The sequence below is a fragment of the Panthera tigris genome, chromosome A2 (assembly GCF_018350195.1).
Source record: "Panthera tigris isolate Pti1 chromosome A2, P.tigris_Pti1_mat1.1, whole genome shotgun sequence".
Lineage (NCBI taxonomy): Eukaryota > Metazoa > Chordata > Mammalia > Carnivora > Felidae > Panthera > Panthera tigris.
Genome location: NC_056661.1, coordinates 7,658,571 through 7,679,011, shown reverse-complemented (window position 1 = coordinate 7,679,011; position 20,441 = coordinate 7,658,571). Strand labels below are relative to the sequence as shown.

The following is a 20,441-nucleotide window of genomic DNA, read 5'->3' as shown; positions in this document are numbered from 1 at the left end:
TGGTGGTGAACACATAAGGAAGGCAGTCAATGATATTGGAATAACGTGGTATGATGACAGATGGTGACTGCACTTCTTGTGAATGCTGCATGATTTGTGCAATTGTCAAATCGCTATCATGCACACCTAAAACTGATAGAATATTGTAGCTCTATGCCACCATAAAACAAAATACACATATGTTCATTTCAAGTTTTAGTGGATGTTGTCTGTCGAATTTCCACCCAGAAAGTTTGCATTGGGGCGCCTGGGTGGCTCAGTTGGTTGAGCATCTGATTCTTGATTCCGGCTCGGGTCATGGTCCCAGAGTCGTAGGATAGAGCCCCGAGTTGGGCTATGGGCTGACATCAGGGAGCCTGCTTGGGATTCTCTCTCTCCTCTCTCTCTCTCTCTCTGCCCCTCCCCTGCTCACTCTTGCTCTCTCTCTCTCTCTCTCTCTCTCTCTCACAATAAATAAATAAACTTAAAAAAAAAAAAAGACCTTGTCTAGAAGAGTTGGTTTTGGAGGGCCACAAGCCATTGTAATACCTAAGGCCAAGAATTATTGTTGGCCCCCTTGGGAGCCATGTGGCTCCCACTGAGAATAATACTCTAAAGGGAGAGTTGGGCAATAAACAAATAAGTGGAAAAGGTCACATCGGAGAGCCAAGAATGTTAGGAGGGAGAATGAAATGGAAAAGGAGGGAGAGAACATCTTGATCATTGGGATCAGGAAAACTCTTCCCAGACTTAGGAAGACCAGCCTTGATTTCTTCAGCGGCAAAACGAAAATGATAATTTCCTCCTCACGGTGCCTGGCCTACAGTAAGCTCTCAGTAAGTGAGCTTTATAGTTATTACGTTTTGTAAAAACTTTTCTCAAAGGTAAACGGATCGCTCCTCCGCTCAGACCGGGGGCCCGCGCCCAGCGGCTCACCCAGCCGGCATCTCCACCTCCGTCCGCAGAGGGCGCTGTGGGCGCTGCGGCCGGGCCGCTCTAGGCGGCACGGGAAGTCTCGTGCTCCCTTCACTTCCGGTCTCTGGCCCGGGATTGGGCTGCGTGGAGAGGCTCGTGAAATGCCGACTGGAGACTTTGAGTGAGTCGGGGGTCCCGGAGCGAACCCTGGGAGGGGGGTTGGGGGGCCTAGGGAGCACCGTGGGGCCTGGGTACGTCGAGGCGGCGTGGGCCTGGCCTCGCTGACCCAGCCCTCCCCTCCGCAAACTTCTTGCAGTTCGAAGCCCAGCTGGGCCGACCAGGTGGAGGAGGAGGGCGAGGACGGTGAGTATGCCCGGTCGTCCCCGGTCACCCCAGCCAGCCCCCGGGCCGGTCGCTGCCGCCTGCTCCGACCCTGCCACCGCGGTCTGATCCCGTAGGCCCCATCGCGGCGGCCTGCGTCCCGCGCCGTCCTCCGGGCCAGCCTATCGCCAGCTCCCGACGATCGCTGGCCCGGCCCTCCTCCCGTGCCACCGCCCAGCCCTCGTAGCTGCTCCGGGGAGGAAGTTGTAGCCGCCCGCCTCCTGGCTCTGTGGGCTGCCCCCGCTTCCATCCTTGCCGTTGCTCGAGGTTACTCCAGCCAGCCCCGCGTCCGGGCACGGCTGTCCCGGGGCAGTTCTTCGCCAGCGCCCAGCCCTTGTCCCGCCTTCCCGGGCTCCTGGTGTGGGCCTCCCCCCAAAGGGCCCTTCATTTTGTCTCGGGCGCCCCCGCTCCTCCAGCTCACCCTTCCTTCCCACGCTGCCTTTTGTAGACAAATGTGTCACCAGCGAGCTCCTCAAGGGCATCCCTCTGGCCACTGGCGACACCAGCCCGGAACCCGAGTTAGTGCCCGGAGGTGAGTGGCGACCTCTGCCCCATTCGGGGCTGCCTCTCCCCAGCGGCATTCCCTCCTGGTCCCCATTCCCCGGGGCGCAGCTCCCTCACCTCTCCTCTCTCCCAGCTCCGCTGCCGCCTCCCAAGGAGGTCATCAATGGAAACATCAAGACGGTGACGGAGTACAAGATAGACGAGGACGGCAAGAAGTTCAAGGTGAGGCTGGAGAAGGAGGTGGGTGCCCTTGCTCTTGGGGGCACTTGCGCCGGGAGGGGACGGCGTGTGTGTGTTGGGTGGGTTGGGCTGGCTGGCTCCAGGTGCCTCAGAGACACGGGAAGTCCGAGCCTCTCCCCTCCCGTCCACAGATCGTTCGTACCTTCAGAATTGAGACTCGGAAGGCCTCAAAGGCTGTTGCGAGGAGGAAGGTGAGACCCTGCTCCTGTCTCGGGGGCTCGCCCAGGGCTGGCTCAGAGGAATTAGGAACCCCTTTTTTCTGGTGCCTTTAGTTTTAGGCACCTGTTGTGTTGGAGCACGGCTGAGGTCCGGGGTGTGTGTTCTGCTGGGGCACTGAAAAGTCAGTGGGGTTAGATTCTCAGTCCTCTCAGCTTGTCCGCCAGGAGGAACGGAGCCAAGCCCTCCCCTGAGGCCGTCACAGCAGTTCCTGATCGACTGGGCTGCACGCTTGGGGAAGAAGTAACGATAAATACGTTTGGCACAACTTTCTATGCCCTTTCTCTGTGCCAGACCCCGTGCCAAGTGCTCTGCGGGAAGTGTTCTCTCATCGGATCCCCCTAGCAACCCTGGGCGGCGGGGAGCATTTGTGGTCCCCGTCTTCTAGGGGAGGAGGCCGAGGCCTAGCTTGTTTAACTAGCTCAAGTCCCCTCATGGTCTGGGTGACCCCTGCACACCCCTGAGCATCGCTTCCTGTGGGAGCCGGCCCACCTACTGTCACGGGTCCCGGGGAATGGTTGGCTGTGTGGCTGCTTCCTGCCGGGCCTTGGCTCTCTCATCTGGAACTTGGGGCTGAGAGCTGTCCCTACCTGCCTCCTGGAGCCGGAATGAGGTTGAGGCCCGGCACATGCCAGGAGTGGTAGACGCTAGGAAACAGGAACTGTCATTGTCACCGCTCGGGGGGGGGACTTTGGGGGAGGGCGAAGAATGTGGTTCAGGCCCCGACAGGCTACTGTGGTCTGGGATGTCAGCGAAGGGGGTCCCACGTGGCCTTAACCTGTCCCTCATCCCGCCCCGAGCCCAGAACTGGAAGAAGTTTGGGAACTCAGAGTTTGACCCACCGGGGCCCAACGTGGCCACCACCACAGTCAGTGACGATGTGTCCATGACATTCATCACTAGCAAAGAGGTGAGTGGGGCAATAGGGCAGGGCCAGTGGCCGTGATGGTGGTGGCTGCGGTGTGGCAGTCCCGCTCTGAGCGTCCCCTGACTGCCCGCCTAGGATCTGAACTGCCAGGAAGAGGAGGACCCAATGAACAAGCTCAAGGGCCAGAAGATTGTGTCCTGCCGCATCTGCAAGGGTGACCACTGGACTACCCGCTGTCCCTACAAGGACACTCTGGGGCCTATGCAGAAGGAGTTGGCGGAGCAGCTGGGCCTGTCCACCGGCGAGAAGGAGAAGCTGCCTGGAGGTGCCCGGGCCTGGGGATGCGGCTTGGCGGTCTGTGGGGCGGGGGTGGGGAGGACCGCGTGCACCTCCGGGAGGGTCCTTGGTCTTCACCTCCCGTCTGGGGACGGGGCCACCCCCCTCGCCAGTTGTCCTCTCACGTCAGCACCGCGAGGCTGGCTGCGGCCTGGGTGTGCGTGAGAGAGCGTGGCTGGGTTGGTGACTGCTGGTGATGTCGCGCATCCTTTCTCGTTGGGGCTGGCAGACTGTTGCTTTCCACGGCCATGTCTACACCGCACATGCTTGAGACTTGCCAGCTGTGGTTCTGTTGTGGACTCGAGTGTGCCGTGTCTGCCACAGACACGACCACGGCTCTGCGTGTGTGTGTGTGTGTGTGTCTGTACAGTTCTACACCTGTGACTTGATATGCAGCATACGTGGCACTTGCCTGAGTGTGTGGGACCTGGGGACTGTCCCTGCCGTGTTCCTGTGTGTTGTGAAGCTGAGCGGTCCTCTGGCCCTCAGCTAAGATTGCCTTGGGTTGCATCAGCGTCTGTGGCTTCTTCGGACTTCCTGAATGTGACCTTTATGTCCATGTGGCCACGGGGCCTGAGAACCGGCCAGATGCATGCAGTTTGATAGACGGTGCCCGGCCCGGCTTGGGGCCAGAGCTGCCAGCATCCTGGGGCGGGCCTGTCCCTCATCTGCGCCGGGTGGAGCCTGACCCAACTGCTTTGGCCTCCAGAGCTGGAGCCGGTGCAGGCCGCCCAGAACAAGACCGGGAAGTACGTGCCCCCGAGCCTGCGGGACGGGGCCAGCCGCCGCGGGGAGTCTATGCAGCCCAACCGCAGAGGTGAGCCAGCGGGAGGGCGCCTCCCGTTCCCCCGTGACGATCCTTCTTCCGGGGCCTGGTGAGGGCTTGTTCTCTTACCAGCTGTCTCTCCTTGCCTGTCCAGCTGACGACAACGCCACCATCCGTGTCACCAACCTGTCCGAGGACACTCGCGAGACTGACCTGCAGGAACTCTTCAGGCCCTTTGGCTCCATATCTCGCATCTACTTGGCGAAGGACAAGACCACTGGCCAGTCCAAGGTGGGCTGGTAGCTGTGGGGGTTGGGGAAGGGGTTGCCTGGCCTGGTCGTGCCCCTGACTCTGCCCCCCCCCCCCCCCGCCAGGGCTTTGCCTTCATCAGCTTCCACCGCCGTGAGGATGCTGCACGCGCCATCGCCGGGGTGTCTGGCTTTGGATACGACCACCTCATCCTCAATGTCGAGTGGGCCAAGTAAGACCACTGCTGCACCCCTGCCTCCCGCCCCCTTGTCACAGGCAACACTCAGGCAGACCGTAGGCCCTGCGCCAGTTTAATAGCCACCAAGCTTGTTCCGAGGGACGGGTCATTTACTGTCCTTTTCTTAAGAAGGCCCCACTGCTCCTTGCACCTTGTGCACCCTGCCCCCCCCCCCCCCCCCCCCATTGCCACAGAGGCCCCAGTTAGTTGTATGTAGCAAGGAGTCTTGGAATTCCCTTTGGGATCTGAACTCCTCCCCCACAGGCTGTTCTCCCCACCTGTTTCTCTCTACAGGCCGTCAACCAACTAAGCCAGCAGCCACCCGGCCCCCAGGGCCCCCACGGAAGGCAGCTCCTCCGAGCGCGGGGCTCCCGGCAATAAAGAGGTTGCGGTTGTCACGTGCTGCCTTGTTTATTCACCTTGTCTAGTCACCTGCTCTGTGGCTAGTGGGGGCCAGCCCTCTCGCAGATCAGGGCTTCAGGCAGAAGTTCCTGCCCTCCCTGGCCTGGGCACCCCCAGTCCCCCATCAGGTCTTTCTGTAGACCACGGAGGAAGTAGTGGTTTGGGGCCTGCCATGCTCTCGGATGGATTCCAGGGCAGGCGGCAGCGGCTCATAATAGGCCAGGTCGTCGGCTCAGCTCGGGGGACTAGGACCCTGAGGTTTTGGGGGTGGCTGTGACATTGAGGGGCAGGACTTGGCCGGAGCTCCTGGCGTCCTCGGGGGGTTGGCTCTCCCCGCAGCCGAGGCAGCTTCCTGGACCGGGGCGGCAGCCGAGGCTGGGTGCCACAGCCATGTAAAGCAGAGGGTGGATGCAGATGGCCACGGGCATGAGGCCCCGCATCACCTGGTGGCTCACGTAGGTCCTCCAATCCAGCGCCGCCTCGGCCTCGGCCGAGTTAGCGAAGCCCGGGCAGCGGGCTCTCCAGCGCTGCCGGGCGGACACGTTGAGCACCAGCGTCACGTAGTAGGGCACGTAGGAGCCGGCGTAGAGGGCCATGCCGCTGGCCACCAGCACCGCCACACGCAGCTTCTCGGCCGCCGTCGTGCCGTGGCTGCGCAGCACCGCCCACCCGAGGGCGCCGTAGGCCGTCAGGGTGAGCAACAGCGGCAGGCCGCAGCCCGCCGTGGCCAACGCCAGGCTGTAGGCTCTGTAGGCCTCGAGGCGCTGGTCCGCCGTCCCCAGGCACTTGGTGCAGGCCCCCGGCCTGGCCACAGAGCAGTCCCCTTCCTGCTGCGGCCGCTTCAGGTGGGAGAAGCCGAGCGTGGGCGCGGCCAGCACGGCTGCCAGCACCCAGCCGGCAGCGCTGACGGCCCAGGCGTGCTTGGCGCGCAGGCTGCTGCGGGTGAAGAAGGGGTGGACGATGCCCAGGTAGCGGTTTAGGCTGATGCAGGTGATGAAGAGGACGCTGCCCAGCAGGTTGCAGGTGAAGAGGAAGCGCTCCAGGCGGCACGCCAGCTCCCCGTACTGCCAGTTTTTGGGGGGGTAGAGGTAGGCGGCCAGCGGGAGCAGCGTCAAGGCATAGAGCAGGTCGCTGACGGCCAGCTGTGCCGAGAAGACCACAGCCGGGTGCCACGGGCGCCGCTCCCGCGTGCCGAAGCGGTATAAGGCGAAGCCGTTGCTGGCTGCAGCCACCAGGAACTCAACCACCAGCACGGGCCACAGAAAGTCTTCCTGGAAACGACTGAGGACGCGATCGGCGGCGGCCGAGAAGTTGGTCGGGCAGGGTATGGCACCTGTGGGCAGATGGTGTCACCAAGTGAGCGCCGTCCCTCCTCGCGTGGCTTTTGAGGCCTTCAGAGCCCAGTCCTTCAGATTACGTACCACGTGGCGGGCTGCACCAGCCCTCTGGGGACACACTTTCTCGGAGTCCTTCCCATGCCCAGGAGGGGACACCAGCCACAGCAACTTCTTACGGAGGAAATCGGGCCCAGAAACATCAGAAGCCCGAGTCCTTTCAGGTGATATCTACTAGGCTAGCTCTGGGTCCTGAATTCCAGAACTAGGTAGTCATTGCCTTCACGTGACAGCCAAAAGCCAGCAATGACAATCCACAACCACCAGGCCTGCGTGGAGGAGGGGGGAGTCCGGGGGAGTCCCCAACCCCATCGTAGCCCTCCCAAATCCATCAAGCCTTGCTGCCTCCACCTTCAGAGTCGGTCACTTTCTCAGTGCCAGAGGCACTGGCCTCCCAGCTCCCAACGACCTCCCTACGTGTTCCCCCCACGGCCTCCAGAGGGCACCCAAAGACACCCGAATCAGGCGGCTTTCACCTTTGAGGCTCCCTCCTCACTGGGAGGAAAAGGCAGTGCTCACCTCTGCCACAGAGGGGCCCCAGGAGCAAACCTCCGTCCAGCTGCTCCCTCTCATCTCCCTGTGACTCATTCCCTGTGTCTTTCCCACACTAGCTTTGTTGTTTTCTTCCCACACTGGCTTTCTGACTATTCCTTAAGGCACATTCCACCTCAGGGCCTTTGCACTGATTCTCTCTTCCTGAGCCACCAGTGCCCCCACTCACCTCCTGGTCTTTAGCCCTGAGAGGGTTTTTTTTGAGAGGCATATTCTGACCCTCTAATGTCACAACTGCACCCTGTCCCCCTTATTTCTGCAAATCCTGTGCTTCCATCTGACCACTGTTGAGAGGAAAAAAAAAAAAACAAAAAACCAAACCCAACCCAGAAGACCTCTCCTGAGGGCAGGGAGTGCCCCACAACTGGCTTCCCAGAGCCGAGAACAAGGCCTGGGACACAGCAGCGTGGACCAGAACAGAGATCTGGAATGTACCCAACTTAGCCTCAGCTTTGGGTGCACGGCCTGCTCCCAGTCTGTCCAGCAGGCTGGCCACGAGCTCCGTGCAAGGTGCCAGCGGCCCTCCCTCCCCCACGCGACTGCTTCCCCAACCACGCTTCTGCCTCCTCGTCCCATCTCCGCCCCGGGAGGAAGTCCCTGTCCAGACGTGATTAAGTCCCTCCCGCCTGCCTCCCAGGAGCTGGCCACCCCCAGCCTCGGTCCTGGGCAGCGCCACAGGGGCCAGGACCCTCACCTGACGTGGCGGCAGCCATGGCCCACGTGCCCTGCCTCCGGGTCCAGCGCCGAAGCCGCGCCACCAGGAGCACTGGTGCCGAGCGAACCAGCGGCGTGCCGGGCCCCTTCCTTCCCAGCAGCCCCACCCTCTTTCTCTCAGCGCTGGCAGCTCAGCTCCGCCCACTGCCAACACCAGCCAGCTCCGCTTCCACCCCCGGCTTCCTTCCTCCTCACACTTTGCCCTCCAGAGCAGCCCAGTCGCTGGCTTGCAGGTAACGGGGGCCTGGGGGGTTAGGCTGGGGACAGGCCCAGGACTCCCCGAGGCACCAGACTGAATCTGCCCATTGCCCTCACCTGCAAAACAGTTCCTGCGTGTCCACTGCTCAGGATGTGGGCGCGAACCCAGCCCGGTTCCCAGAAGCTCCTGGCCCCGAGCGTCTGGGCTTTCTACCACGGGACTCCAGCTCTCCCCATTCCCAGTGCAGACGCAAGACTCACGGGAAATCAAGCATTCACCAGCGTGGGAGGTTGGAGAAAACCGCTCCTTTATGAAAGGAAACCGAGGGCTGCCCCTGGAGGCCCAGGTGGAAGCCCAGGGCAAAGGCTCTTGGGCCCCAATTTGGGGCATTCCATCCAGTGCACCAGCCTGGCCTCAGACTGCTTTCTTTGGTGGCCGTGCTCGGCCCCGCCTGTGCTCCCAGGCAGCTCCTCTGCGTTCCAGCTTGGCCTGGGCCCGCTGGGGCCTGCCCTTGGCCTTTGGAGGCCTCCGGTCAGCGCCTCGATCTGGCCTCTGCCCCCTTCCTTGCTGCTTCTTGCCCGGGGGCCCGGCAGGCCGTCTTCGTTTGGCTGCCTTCGGGAACATGTCTGTGGGGAGAGACCACGTCAAGGCCACCAGGCCACAGGGACGGGCTCAAGGTGCCCAGCTGCACCAACCCCTGCCACATACCCTCATCAGGCTCCTCTCCCACCGCCTGGCGGAAATACTCGGCTTCATCCTCCTCTTCCTCTCGCTGGCCGGTCCCCTCTGGGGGGGCGCCGGGGTCCTCGGCATCGCTATCCCCACTGGCCTCTGCCCGCGCCCGCTTCATGCCTGCCAGGCTCTTCTTCCTGGAGGGAGAGATCATTTAGGGTGGCGGCCTGCACCTGAGACCCTGCCTCACCTGCACGGCCCACGGCCACACACCTGTGTGCCTCCCGCTGCTCCCGCTTGCGCAGGACATTCTGGGCCTGCTGGTCCTGCCTCTGGGCCTTGAGCCGTAGCTTCTCCTCCTTGGCCGCCAGGATGGCCTGAAGCTCCTCTTCAGTCTTGTGCACTGAGCAGGAAGAGATGGGTCACAGAGACCCAGATGTGTCAGTGCACCTCGCGACCCACCCGTGAGGGCCTTGGGCTCCCAGCCCCTTGCTTCCCCAGCCCCGTTCTCACCGAAACTGTGGAACAGCACGTTCCCCTCCCCAACACCCTCCTGGATTTTGATGAGCTGCAGTGTCATCCGGGGCCCGATCTGGAGGGACAAGGGGGACGAGTCAGTCCTTCTTCAGGGCCGGGGGAAGTGGGGGGGTACTGCCAGAGGAAGTCACTTCTGACCCCGGGCCTGCCCTGGGCTGGGCCTCACCTCAGTGAGCCGCACGGCGCTCTGCTGGGCCCGCATGTTGCCGCGTCCCGCGACGGCTTGGGGCAGCTCCGTGATGTTGTGCTCCCCATCGGGCTCTGCCTCACTCTCGGACAGCCCGGCGCCCCTGTGCAGAGGACACACTGGTCAGTAGGGGATCCCAGGCCTGGAACGGCTCCGGGGTCTCCGGCGCGGTAGTGATCTCCCCACCCAGTGCCCTCCTCACGTGGCCAATAGCTCGCTGATGTCCTGTAGACGGCTCATGTTGGGGAACTTCTCCTGTAGAAGCTTCTTCATCCCACGACTTGCGCCCACAGGAACGACTTTGATGCTACTGCAAGACCCAGGGTGTGACAAGGGGGGGTTAGGGATCCTGAGACTGGAGGTCAGCTCTGCCCCCCTCCCCTTTCCACAGTGCGTCAGGGCGTTTACTTTGAAACTGAGCAATCACAGAGCCTCAGCAGGAGCGCTGTCATCAGCCACACGTGGAAGCCCTGCCTCCTCCCCTCCCCCCCGCCCCTCAACAAGAGTACTCACTAATGACGGAAATCTAGCTCCTGGGAGTCAGGATTGTAGTTGATGAGAAGGCAGCGCTTGATGGTGTTTAGGTTCACCTGGAAGGGAGAGGCGAGGGCACAGCAATATGTCAACTGCCCACGGGCTTCCCTGTGTGCTGGAGCCACAGCAGGCCCTGGCCCTGTTCCAGAAATCTCTCAGCAGGGAGATGTGGCACTGGGGGGGACTAACGGACTGGCAGGCGCACTGGCTAGAGTTCTTGGTTCTGAGACCCACCGAAGCCGTCCACACCGTGGGTGGACTGCTCCCTGATGATCAGCATCTAACAGGCCTAACCTGAGACCAGCTGGTGCCAGGGATTAGGAGCTAGGGCTCTGGAGCCAGACAGCTTAAAAAACCCAGTCCTGCCCTCTGCGTCTAACCTCTGACTAATGACTTCCCCTCTGTCAGTCTGTCTCCCCATCCGTCAACTGGTGTCCCAAGTACCTGGCACGCTGCTCAGGCTGATACTCAATCCCCACTCAAGAAATAAAGGACAATCAGGATCATTCTCCACCTTTCAGAGAGGAAGGAAGCTCACGAGGGAGTCTCTTACCCCAGGGTCATGAACACATGAGGGAGATGTGACCTCAGGAGCCGGAGCGCTCTGCCTCCGCGCTGGGAGGCAAGGGCTGAGCAAACAAGCCAAGGGCCTGCATGTGGTACCTACTGTCCGCCCTTCCACCCTCACCTGCCACCGCCCCAGGCCCAGCCCACCTTGTGCACATTGATGGAGGGGAACAGGTTCTGGAACATGGTGGCCATGAGCTTCACATGCATGCCATGGGGGCCGAAGCTGTTGAGCACCAGGAGGGGCGGATGGGCAAACTGCTGCTCGTGCATTCGGTGTCGGCGCAAGGAGGAGACCACGTCGCGCATTAGTGTGTACTGCAGGACGGGGGGAGGAGTGAGGCCTGACAGCCACACATGGCTGGCGCCCTCCCTGAATTCATCCTCTACCCAACATGGCCCTCGTTACCTCTGACCCTTACCTTATTGATCCGGAAGGTCAAGGTGGGGCCTCCTGGGAGGCGCATCAGCTTCTACGGGAAAAACGACAAAAGGATTGGTCAGAGTCAAGGTGTCCAGCTAGGCAGCAGGGAGTGGGAACCTCCGCCCCATCTCTTCAGAGCGTTTACTTTGAAGCCAGAATCATGGCAACTCAGAGGCATATGGGTTCATCGTGAGAGTTGGGGGAGGAGGAGGGCAGGGGGAAGACAAGGGGTGTGGATGTGTTAACTCACAAAGTAGATGTTTGTCTCCGTTTTACTCAAGATCAGAAAGTGTGTGACCCCAAGGGGCCCCGCCACTGCCACACAATCCTTCAGAGTGTTTTTCTTTCGTATCTGAGAATTACAAACACAAAATGGAAAGATTATTAAGTATCCTCTCCCCGAGCAAGGGCTATAAGCTGAAGCTCTTATGCCCTTTCTTGCATTTAACCTGTCGCAGAAAGAAAGGAGTGGAATGTTCTTGACCTCTGAACCTAACCCGACTTAAATTTGCTCGTTTACTGTGCCTGGCCCATTTTGCAGATGAGCCACCTGGGCCCTGCGACGTTAATTAACTTTCTCCAGGCCTCTGAGAGAACCCAAGTTTCCACTCTAGCTTTGCTAACTCTAGTCCCTTTTTAACCACCAGTCTTAGACATCCAGCCAAAGCGGGTTCATCTGTGCCCCCTCGCAGCTGCCCCACAAAATCCGAAGAGGCAGGGACGATGGTCCCCATAAAGGTCCCCTTCTCCTGCCAGGGAGACTGAAGGCTCGCACGGTTCTGCGGTTTGGAGCCACCTCCGTAGCGGCGAAGACGGGGCCAAAAGCTGATGGAGGCGGGGTGGGAGGTGCAGACCTGCAGGCGGGTGGCGGTGAGGGGCTCCATGACCCGACGAAGGTCCAGGCTGAGCTGCCGGACGCCGCGACCCGCGCGACCCCGCGCGAACACGAACGAGTGCGGCTGCGCGGCGTAGGCCTCGAGGTTGCGGAGCTGCGCCTGGGCGCGAGCACGCTTCTGGTGACGGGACTGCAGGGGCGAAAGGCGAGCGGTCAGCGCCACAGCCCCCGCAGGGACCCCACCCGCCCTCCACCGGCCCCCCACCGGCCCTGCCCGCGCCCCCAGGCCGCCGCGCCTCACCCGCCCCGACTGCCCCATGCCGCCAACTCCTCCGCTGGGACGCTTCTGCCGGGTGCTTCCGGCGCCGCGCCGCTCACTTCCGGCGCCGGCGAGGTGACGACGTGAGGCGGAACTGCGCGGTGACGTCACCAGGCGAGCAGAAAGCCACAGAGGGGTTGCTAGGAGACACCTGGTGCTTGTTTCTATGGAAACCGGGCGGGGCCAGTGTCTCAGCGAAGCGGCGCCCGCTTCGGAGAAATAAGTTGTGGGTTCGAATCCTACTTCGGCTCATTTATACCAGCTGGGAGATTTTGACAGCCATTTTATCCACTCTGAGGCTCCTACAAGTATTCTAAAGAGAGGATGGTCCTCATTTCTCCTCTGATCCACTTACTAAGAAAGATGATGCACAATGCTTGGCACAAAGGCACCAGGCACTTGGGGAACAACCAGAGAAATGGGTAGAGCATAGCAATTACGTATATAGGCCCCCAGCTCCTGAGGGCCAGCGGTCTTCCCCGGGGGCCCTGTCTGCGGCGGAGAGATGGAAACTCCACATCACCTTCTGGAAACTTAGGGCAAGGCGGGCGCTTTGTGAATAACTCACCCCCTCCCGGTTTCCGCTCAAAGCCCCAGTCTTGGCCTCAGGCCTCTGGCTTCTTCCCCAGAACCTTGGGGTGGGGAAAAGGGACGCCCCCAACGCCTCTTTCCCTGTCCCATAGGTTTCCTTCCACCATCTGCTTCCCCTCCCCCATTTGCTTCCTCTCTCCTGTCTCTCCTTCCCAATTCTTTCTCCTCTTCCCCTCCTCCGTCTCCCCTTCCTCATCCTTGTCTTCTTCCTATCTCTGTCTCCCTCTGCCCCACTTTGTCTCTGCCGTCAATTGTCTCTTTCATTGCCTTCAAGTTTCCATCTCTCTTATGTCTCTATCCCCATCTCTCTCTTCTCATCCCTCTTCCTGACTCTCCCCGCCCCCCCCCCCCGTCTCTGTCCATCTCCTCCCATGTCTCTCCCCTTCTCTGTCTCTTGTACTCTCTCTCTCTCTCTCATCTGTCAGTCCCTCTCTGTGACTTATGAGGTTTCTTCTCTGCTGCCAATGGAGGAAGCTGGAGGGGGCTGCGGGTGGGGGGCCGGGGGGCCCAGTGTGGGGGGGCCCCAGCCCAGGCCTGGAGCCCAGCCTGGCAGCCTCTCTCAGATCTGGGACGACCATTTCCTCTTTCAGCCCGGGAGTCCACTCGGGTTACGAGTTCAGGACAGTAGGAACCAGGCGAAGGAGGCTGCTCCCTGAGAGTGTGTCTGCAGGTCAGTGAGGCCTTTGTGCAGGTGGGAGACCCTAGACCAGGCCTGGGGGGGGCTCTATGGGGGTCCCTTTGTACCTCTGAGGAATGACCGCATGTTTTCTGTCCCTGCATGATTTGACCTGAGGATGTGACAGTGTGTACGTGGTAGACAAATGGGAACATGTACACTGTGGTGGGCAAGTGGGCAGGGACCAGGGTTTCACTGTCTACCTGGTTAGCGCCTCTGTGCTTGCCAGTGTGAGACCCCACTCTGCCCACAGGGTATTTTCCTTTAAGTCGTGGTGTGTGTGTGCGTGTCGCTGCCAGAATCTGTGCTGTTTCCAGTCGTGTCTTTATATGTGCCTGTGCCGGGCAAATCCGCAGACACACACAAAGATTCCATGTCCACCTTTGTGGCTCCGTGCAGTGGTTTGTCTCACTGGGGACCCGTGTGTCTTGATTTCTGCCCTGTTGTGGGCACACGGTGTGTGGCAGGGTCAGGGTATATGTGTGTGAGTGCGGGAGCCAAGTTACCTGGGCTGAGTTCCACCATTCTCCAGCTGTGTGGCTGTGGGCAAACCACTCACCCTCCCTCAGGCTCAGTTTTCCCTCTTGTAAAATGAGGCTTCGTAGGAACAAAGGTTGTGAAGGCAAAGGCTAAATGAGATAGAAGGCGTGGATTTTAGAGTCACGCCTGGTGGCAGCAGGTGCCAACATTTCCTGTTGTCTTTCTCTGTGGTGTGTCTGTGTCCTCCCCCTGTCCCCCCCCCCCCCGCCCCCCGGGCTCACGGAGCCTGCAGCCTCCCACGCTCTGTGCTCTGCTGTGGGGGGAACATCCGGAGCACTGACCTGTGTTATCAGGCCCTGGTGGCCTGGGCAAGGGGGTCTGGCCATTCTGCCTCAGCTCTCATGCAAGAAATGATAAATATTTACAGTTGGAGCTCCTGGTCTCAGCACCACGGCTCTGGTTCCAAGCTCTGGAGGACAGGGGTGGTTACCAAGCCTCCTCCCTCCTGCTCTCCCCCCAGCCTCTCCCCTTCCTCACTCAGAGGCTCCTCCTGGACCCTCAGCTCCTCCTGGGACTTCGCGTCTGCTGCAAGCCTTGCTGGACTCAGGGTCTTGGTCCTGAGAGGTGAGAGGTGAGAGGGAAGGAGGGCATGAGGACAGGGGGAGGCCGATTTTACCTGTTTGGCCACCCGGGCTTCTCCAGGCCTCCTTCTCACCCCAGGTTGAGCTCCTGGAAAGGTGGTGGATGTTACACTTGTAGTCTGGCTCCAAGGGGTGTGGTCCATCCCTGTCGTGGGGGGCCTGGTGTCATCGAGGAGGGGGCAAGGAGAGCTCCGGTTTGGTGTGCATATACGATAGCAAATATGCCTTTCTCCAGCTCAGAACCTTCTGGAGCTCGCACCTCAGAGTGAAAGCCCAAGTCCTTCGGGGGCCCATGAGACCCTGCACGCTTGGCCCCATCCCCTCCCTGTTCTCATTCCTCCTGCTCTCCCCCTTGCTCGCTCTGTTCCAGTCTTACGGGCCTCTCTGCTATTCCTTGGGCACCTCAAAGGCTCTAGCTCAGGGCTTGCTTCTCCCTGTGCCTGGAATGCTCTTACCCTTGTCTCTTCCTTCAGGTCTTGGCTCCAGTGCCCTCTTCTTAGTAAGTTCTGACCCCTCTGTTTCAAACCGCCCCTCTGGCACCTGGCTGGCTCAGTCAGTTGAACATCCTCGCCTTGATTTCAGCTCAGGTCACCATCTCACAGTTCATGGGATCGAGCCCCTCATCGGGCTGTGCACTGACAGCACAGGGCCAGCTTGGGATCCTGTCTCTCCCTCTGTCTCTCTCTCTCTGCACCTCCCCCGCTCGCGTGCCTGCGGTCTCAAAATTAAAAAAATCTTAAAAAAAAAAAAGGCCTCTCATCCCAGAACCCCCACCCGCATCCCCACTTAAGTGTTCTCCTAAGAACTTACCACCCTCTGACCTACCCACCATCTGTCTTCCCATCCAGGACGTCAGCTGCCTGGGGGCAGGGATTTTGTCTGTGTTGGTCCTGGGCGGGTCCGCTGCCTGGACCAGCTCTTGGCACACAATAGGCACGAAAGGAGCGTCTGCTGAATGTGTGAACAAGGTGATGTGTGTGACCTTGAAGACCTCGAGGCACCTGCCCGTGCGTGTGGCCACCCGGACATGTGGGCTTGGACACAGTGGAACTTGGGGCAGACAGGGGTGACGTGTGGACGTGGGAGACGTGTTCTGAGTACTGGCAAGTGCGTGTGAGAGGCCTGTGTGTCCTCATCTGAGAGGCTGCAAGCGGCTGAACCCCGAGAGAGAAGACAAGGGGAGCCAGGGAGGTGGCCACAGTACACGCATAGGAGCTCACCTGTGTGAGCGGGGCAACACTTGGGAGGGTACGACAGAGCTGGGGCATGTGAGTGTTGAGGGGCGTGCACTGAACAAAACCCAGGCTCAGCCTCTGCGAGCGGATATTTTGGTGGAGGAATTCAGATAATAAACACCGGCAAACAAACGAGGCAATTCCAGAGAGAGACAAATGCTAAAATGACAAAGCGGGACTGTGATAGAGAGTGCCCAGGAGGAGCAACGCTAAATGGGGGTGGTCAGGGAGGGCTTCTGAGGAGGGGACATCTGAGCTAAGGCCTGAGTAAGGAGAGAGAGGAGGCCATGTTAAAATTCCGGGAAGAATGTTCCAGACCGAGGAAAGGGCAAGTACAAAGGCCCTGAGGCAGGACTGTGCCTGGTGTGTCTGAGGAGCAACAAGGAGGCCAGTGTGCCTCGAACACAGTGAGTGAGGGGTGAGTGGGAGAGGAGGGCAGGGAGGGGACAGGAAGAGGGTGCAGGGCCTTGTGGGAGCGCAGGAAGACTTGGACTTTTGCTCTGAGTGAGCTGGGAGCCACAAAGGGTTCTCTAGGAAAAGGAGAGACATGACCTGATTCTTTGGCAGCTGTGGGAGAAACAGACCAGAGGCTGATGGCAGACAACTGGAGGCCTGGGGGGCAGCTGCCGTAAGGAAATCCAGATGGTGTCTTGAGCTGGGATCATGGTGGGGGGTGAGCATGGGGGAATGTGGAGGAATTCAGGGTCCAAACAGAAGCGCTGACCGGCCTGGCTGATAGGTTGGATCTGTTGTGAAAAAAGAGGAGACAGGAATGACTCTGGGATTTGGGGAGATGGGGCCTCTGCTACTAGACTGAGTTAGTGAGACTTTATCTCTCACCCCACCTCACCCCCTGTCACCCATTCTCCTTCTGCTCCTGCCTCCCCATAAGTTCCTTTAATACATCAGGCACGGTCTAGCCTCAGGGCTTTTGCATTTGCTGTTCCCCCTGCCAGGGATGCTGTTCTTCCCCAGATATCCTCATTACTTCCTCCCTTACCTCCTCCAGGAGGTCTTCCCTCCTTTCAAATTGCCGGGGCCCAGATCTCCACATCTCTCTGTTTTCCTGTTATCTTAACACCGGCTAATACACTCTATTAATCCCTATAGCTTATTTGTTTCTTGCCCATGAGGGCAAGAAGTTTTCTATTTTTTTCCATACCGTAGTCCCTAGAACAGTGGCTGGCACACAGCAAGCACTCAGTCAATGAATGCATGACATGCTGTCCCGCAGGGCGCCGGGAACCAAGTGGAAAGGCCAGGGTGGGATCACTGGGGCATCTCAGCCTGGGGGCGGGGACCTGGAGCAACGCGGGTTTGGCACAACCCGAGAGCTGGGGGCCCGGCTAGGCTCCCGGGACTCCCCTCCTTCCTGTTCGTCCTCTGCCTTCAGGTCTGCCATGTCGGCGCCTCAGCTGCGCACGTTGCAGCTGCTGCTCCTGCTGGGCGCGACGTGGGCGCGGGCGGGCGCCCCGCGCTGCACCTACACCTTCGTGCTGCCGCAGCAGAAGTTCACGGGCGCCGTGTGCTGGAGCGGGCCGTCCGCCGCGCGCCCGGCCGCGGAGGCCGTGAACGCCAGCGAGGTGGCAGCGCTGCGCATGCGCGTGGGCCGCCACGAGGAGCTGCTGCGCGAACTTCAGCGGCTGGCGGCGGCGGATGGCGCCGTGGCCGGCGAGGTGCGCGCGCTGCGCAAAGAGAGCCGCGGCCTAAGCGCGCGCCTGGGCCAGTTGCGCGCGCAGCTGCAGCACGAGGCGGGGCCGGGGGCGGGTCCAGGACCGGGGGCGGAGCCCGCTGCTCTGCTGGCGCTGCTTGGGGAGCGCGTGCTCAACGTGTCAGCCGAGGCGCAGCGCGCCGCCGCCCGCTTCCACCAGCTGGACGTCAAGTTCCGGGAGCTGGCGCAGCTGGTCACCCAGCAGAGTGGCCTCATCGCTCGCCTGGAGCGCCTGTGCCCGGGGGGCACGGGTGGGCAGCAGCAGGTAACCTTAAAGCTGGCCAGGAATCGTAGCCACTTCCTGTTTGCATCATTTGTAAGATGGGGCTCTTGCAACCCCACGCACGATCTCTGAAACGCAGTTTTGAAATCCTAAAAGCTCCAAATACCAGATTCCTACTTCTCCTTCCACAGCTCATTTGGATCAGAACGCGACTGGCGACTACCTAAAGTCTTTACTTATCCACTTAATATAAATATTCATAGTGCCTGTAATCAAGCATATTATTACGTAAAGACCAAGGATCCATGTTAGGGAGGTGTTATGTGATATAAATATAGACCCTGTGCTACTGTTCTAACTTCTGTTATATTATTTTTAATTCTGGAACATGGCTGGCCCTAATTTTGAATAAGATTGTTGCTCCGTGACAACCCATACCTCACAAGGCTGTTGGGAGCATTCAGTAAGCTAATACTCGTTGTTGGAGGTACTCTTACCATCAATACTTTACAGAAAAGGAGAGTCAGAGTCAGATAAGTTAAGCTGTGGACACCAGAGCAGGAATTTAAGCTAGAGTTAGGCTTTGGGAAGTATCCGTTCTAGGGCTGGGACGTGCCCCTGCCTGATCCACCCATTTGGGTGTTGGGAGATTTAGGGGCCCAGTGTCTTTTCAACGGAAGGCTAGTGCAATCACATCTGAGTCTCTTGGTCACCCCAGGTCCTGCCACCGCCCCTGGTGCCTGTGGTTCCTGTCAGTCTGGTGGGTGGCATTAATGATACCAGCAGGAGGCTAGACCCGGCTCCAGAGCCCCTGAGAGACCAGACCCTGAGACAGCAGGGGCCCTTGGCTTCTCCCGTGCCTGCAGGGCACCCTGCTGTCCCCACCAAACCGACAGGTAAGATGAGGGCAGGAATGTTGGGGATGTGAGAAGCTAGGGAGTTCCCAGTGCATTGTGAGGAGATGGAAATAGGAGCCAGGATTTTAATGGCAGATTTCTCCTCTCATGGTAAGAGGACTAGGAGAAAGGATGCTTTTATTCTGCTGATCGAACAAGGAGCCATGGCTCTCATCCTGATAAAGACCAAGATCCTTACTGTGGTATGAAAATAGGAAAGGAGAGGCTTTTCTTTTGGTGAGGGGACAGGGAATTTAGGACTGCTTGTTGGTAAGAATTTAAGTGAGCTCAGAGGGTCATGTTCAGGATTTCTACTCTGGTGAGGCTTTAGAACCAGGATGTAAGTACCCCAGCCTCCACATTTGCTGTAGTGAGAAAAGAATGACCCAGAGTATTAACTCAGGTAACGACACGGGTACTGGGGCTCTTATTTTGGCCAGGGAACGGGAGAGGCAGGACTGCTGTTCTGGTGAGAGGATGAGAGAAGAATGCAGATCTGTATACCAGCAAGGGGTTGGTTGGTCCAGGCTGTGCCTTCCCCATATCTCTGTACCCACAGGCCCATGGCAGGATTGTGCAGAGGCCCACCGGTCAGGCCACAGGCAGAGTGGGGTGTATGAACTGCGACTGGGTCGGCACGTGGGGTCGGCGTGGTGTGAGCAGCAGCTGGAGGGTGGAGGCTGGACTGTGATCCAAAGGCGGCAAGATGGCTCTGTCAACTTCTTCACCACCTGGCAGCACTACAAGGTGGGCGTGGGCGGGCAGGGGCAGGGCTGTGTCGGGGAGGGGACCTGCTTCTGACCTGCTGACTTTCCTGTCCTGCCAGGTGGGCTTCGGGCAGCCTGATGGAGAATACTGGCTGGGTCTGGAACCTGTGCATCAGCTGACCAGCCGTGGGGACCACGAGTTGTTGGTGCTCCTGGAGGATTGGGGAGGGCGTAGTGCACGTGCCCACTATGATGGTTTCTCCCTGGAGCCTGAGAGTGACCACTATCGCCTACGGCTTGGCCAGTACCATGGAGATGCTGGAGACTCTCTTTCCTGGCACAATGACAAGCCTTTCAGCACCGTGGATAGGGATCGAGACTCCTATTCTGGTAAGCAGAGCTCTTATTCTGGGGGGGAGTGGGGACAGGGGAGGAGGGACTCCTAGGGAGGGAATGCAAAGAATGAAAAGAGTGGAGTGACACTTCCCTCTGGTAAGGATCAGGGCAAGCAAGAGAACAGAGGGGAGGACTTTTATTCTGGTGAGGGGACGGAGAGCCTAGATTCCTTCTTTCATGAGGCAGTTGCTTCCCCCTGTTCTGGTGAAAGGCAAGGAGAGCTAGCAGTCTTATTCTAGAAAGGAAGTAGGGAAGATTTTTCCCTTGATAAAGGTAGAGCTTCTAGTTTTCAGAAAGAGTGGAAAAGGTATAACGTGTACTTTGGTAGGGGGATAGGGAAGGAATTAAAGTTATTACTCTAAAAAAAGAAAGGGGCCGGGGCTCTTAATCTGGTGAGGAGAGAGGATCAGGGTTGCGTTCACTAAGAGTGGGAAGGGCCAGGGGATGCGTGGCAAAAGCCTTGCGCTGAGATGCTAGTAGAGGTTTTTATTCTGGTGAGAGGACATGGATTTTCTCTCTCCTCAGGTAACTGTGCCTTGTACCAGCGGGGAGGCTGGTGGTACCATGCCTGTGCCCACTCCAACCTCAATGGCGTGTGGCACCGTGGTGGCCATTACCGCAGCCGCTACCAAGATGGGGTCTACTGGGCTGAGTTTCGTGGCGGGGCTTACTCTCTCAAGAAGGCTGCCATGCTGATCCGGCCCCTGAGGCTGTGACCGTCTGTCCATCTGTCCCCCAGGTCCCAGAGGATGTTTGTCAGCAGGAGCCCAAGTCGTCCTGGCTGCCCCTGCTTTGTGACTTAGTGTGGGCCACGTGCCACACACTCTCCTGTTGTGAATCTGCTCCCCGGGGTCCTG

At 59.5% G+C, this 20,441-nt stretch overlaps 4 protein-coding genes and 2 non-coding genes across 10 annotated transcripts; 2 read left to right on the top strand and 4 right to left on the bottom strand.

Annotated features, from left to right (window-relative positions):
• The first annotated feature begins 1,004 nt into the window (after positions 1-1,004).
• Positions 1,005-5,090, top strand: EIF3G (eukaryotic translation initiation factor 3 subunit G). The gene is made up of 11 exons (XM_042978122.1): positions 1,005-1,075; positions 1,211-1,257; positions 1,724-1,807; positions 1,913-2,001; positions 2,151-2,210; positions 3,041-3,145; positions 3,239-3,428; positions 4,149-4,256; positions 4,360-4,496; positions 4,580-4,686; positions 4,987-5,090. Exons 1-11 carry the CDS (start codon positions 1,056-1,058, stop codon positions 5,000-5,002), a joined length of 963 nt encoding a protein of 320 aa, XP_042834056.1. The 5' UTR covers positions 1,005-1,055; the 3' UTR covers positions 5,003-5,090.
• On the bottom strand, positions 5,088-8,343 carry P2RY11 (purinergic receptor P2Y11). Its single transcript, XM_042978120.1, has 3 exons — positions 8,070-8,343; positions 6,516-6,602; positions 5,088-6,427 (listed from the first exon to the last, which is right to left on the bottom strand). Exons 1-3 carry the CDS (start codon positions 8,341-8,343, stop codon positions 5,340-5,342), a joined length of 1,449 nt encoding a protein of 482 aa, XP_042834054.1. The 3' UTR covers positions 5,088-5,339.
• Positions 8,244-14,207, bottom strand: LOC102955604 (suppressor of SWI4 1 homolog). The gene is made up of 14 exons (XM_015536313.2): positions 14,117-14,207; positions 13,802-13,924; positions 12,011-12,192; positions 11,729-11,899; positions 11,125-11,226; positions 10,873-10,923; positions 10,598-10,768; positions 9,863-9,939; positions 9,552-9,659; positions 9,329-9,452; positions 9,139-9,217; positions 8,899-9,028; positions 8,662-8,822; positions 8,244-8,579 (listed from the first exon to the last, which is right to left on the bottom strand). The coding sequence occupies exons 2-14, from the start codon at positions 13,818-13,820 to the stop codon at positions 8,368-8,370; spliced, it is 1,587 nt and encodes a 528-aa protein (XP_015391799.2). The 5' UTR covers positions 13,821-13,924; positions 14,117-14,207; the 3' UTR covers positions 8,244-8,367.
• On the bottom strand, positions 9,735-9,814 carry LOC122236830. The gene has a single exon (XR_006215077.1). It is a non-coding gene; the product is annotated as a small nucleolar RNA U105B (small nucleolar RNA).
• Positions 10,991-11,077, bottom strand: LOC122236824. Its single transcript, XR_006215071.1, has one exon. It is a non-coding gene; the product is annotated as a small nucleolar RNA SNORD105 (small nucleolar RNA).
• On the top strand, positions 12,187-20,428 carry ANGPTL6 (angiopoietin like 6). 5 transcript variants are annotated; one of them, XM_042978118.1, is made up of 8 exons: positions 12,187-12,254; positions 13,210-13,289; positions 14,296-14,406; positions 17,045-17,627; positions 18,304-18,481; positions 19,041-19,228; positions 19,308-19,578; positions 20,110-20,428. In XM_042978118.1, exons 4-8 carry the CDS (start codon positions 17,052-17,054, stop codon positions 20,298-20,300), a joined length of 1,404 nt encoding a protein of 467 aa, XP_042834052.1. In that variant the 5' UTR covers positions 12,187-12,254; positions 13,210-13,289; positions 14,296-14,406; positions 17,045-17,051; the 3' UTR covers positions 20,301-20,428. The 5 variants fall into 5 exon arrangements, with proteins under 5 accessions (XP_042834052.1, XP_042834050.1, XP_042834053.1 ...); XM_042978116.1 differs by lacking the exon at positions 12,187-12,254 and adding an exon at positions 12,323-12,450; XM_042978117.1 differs by lacking the exon at positions 12,187-12,254 and adding an exon at positions 12,324-12,450 and having other exon boundaries at positions 14,296-14,399.
• Positions 20,429-20,441: the final 13 nt, after the last annotated feature.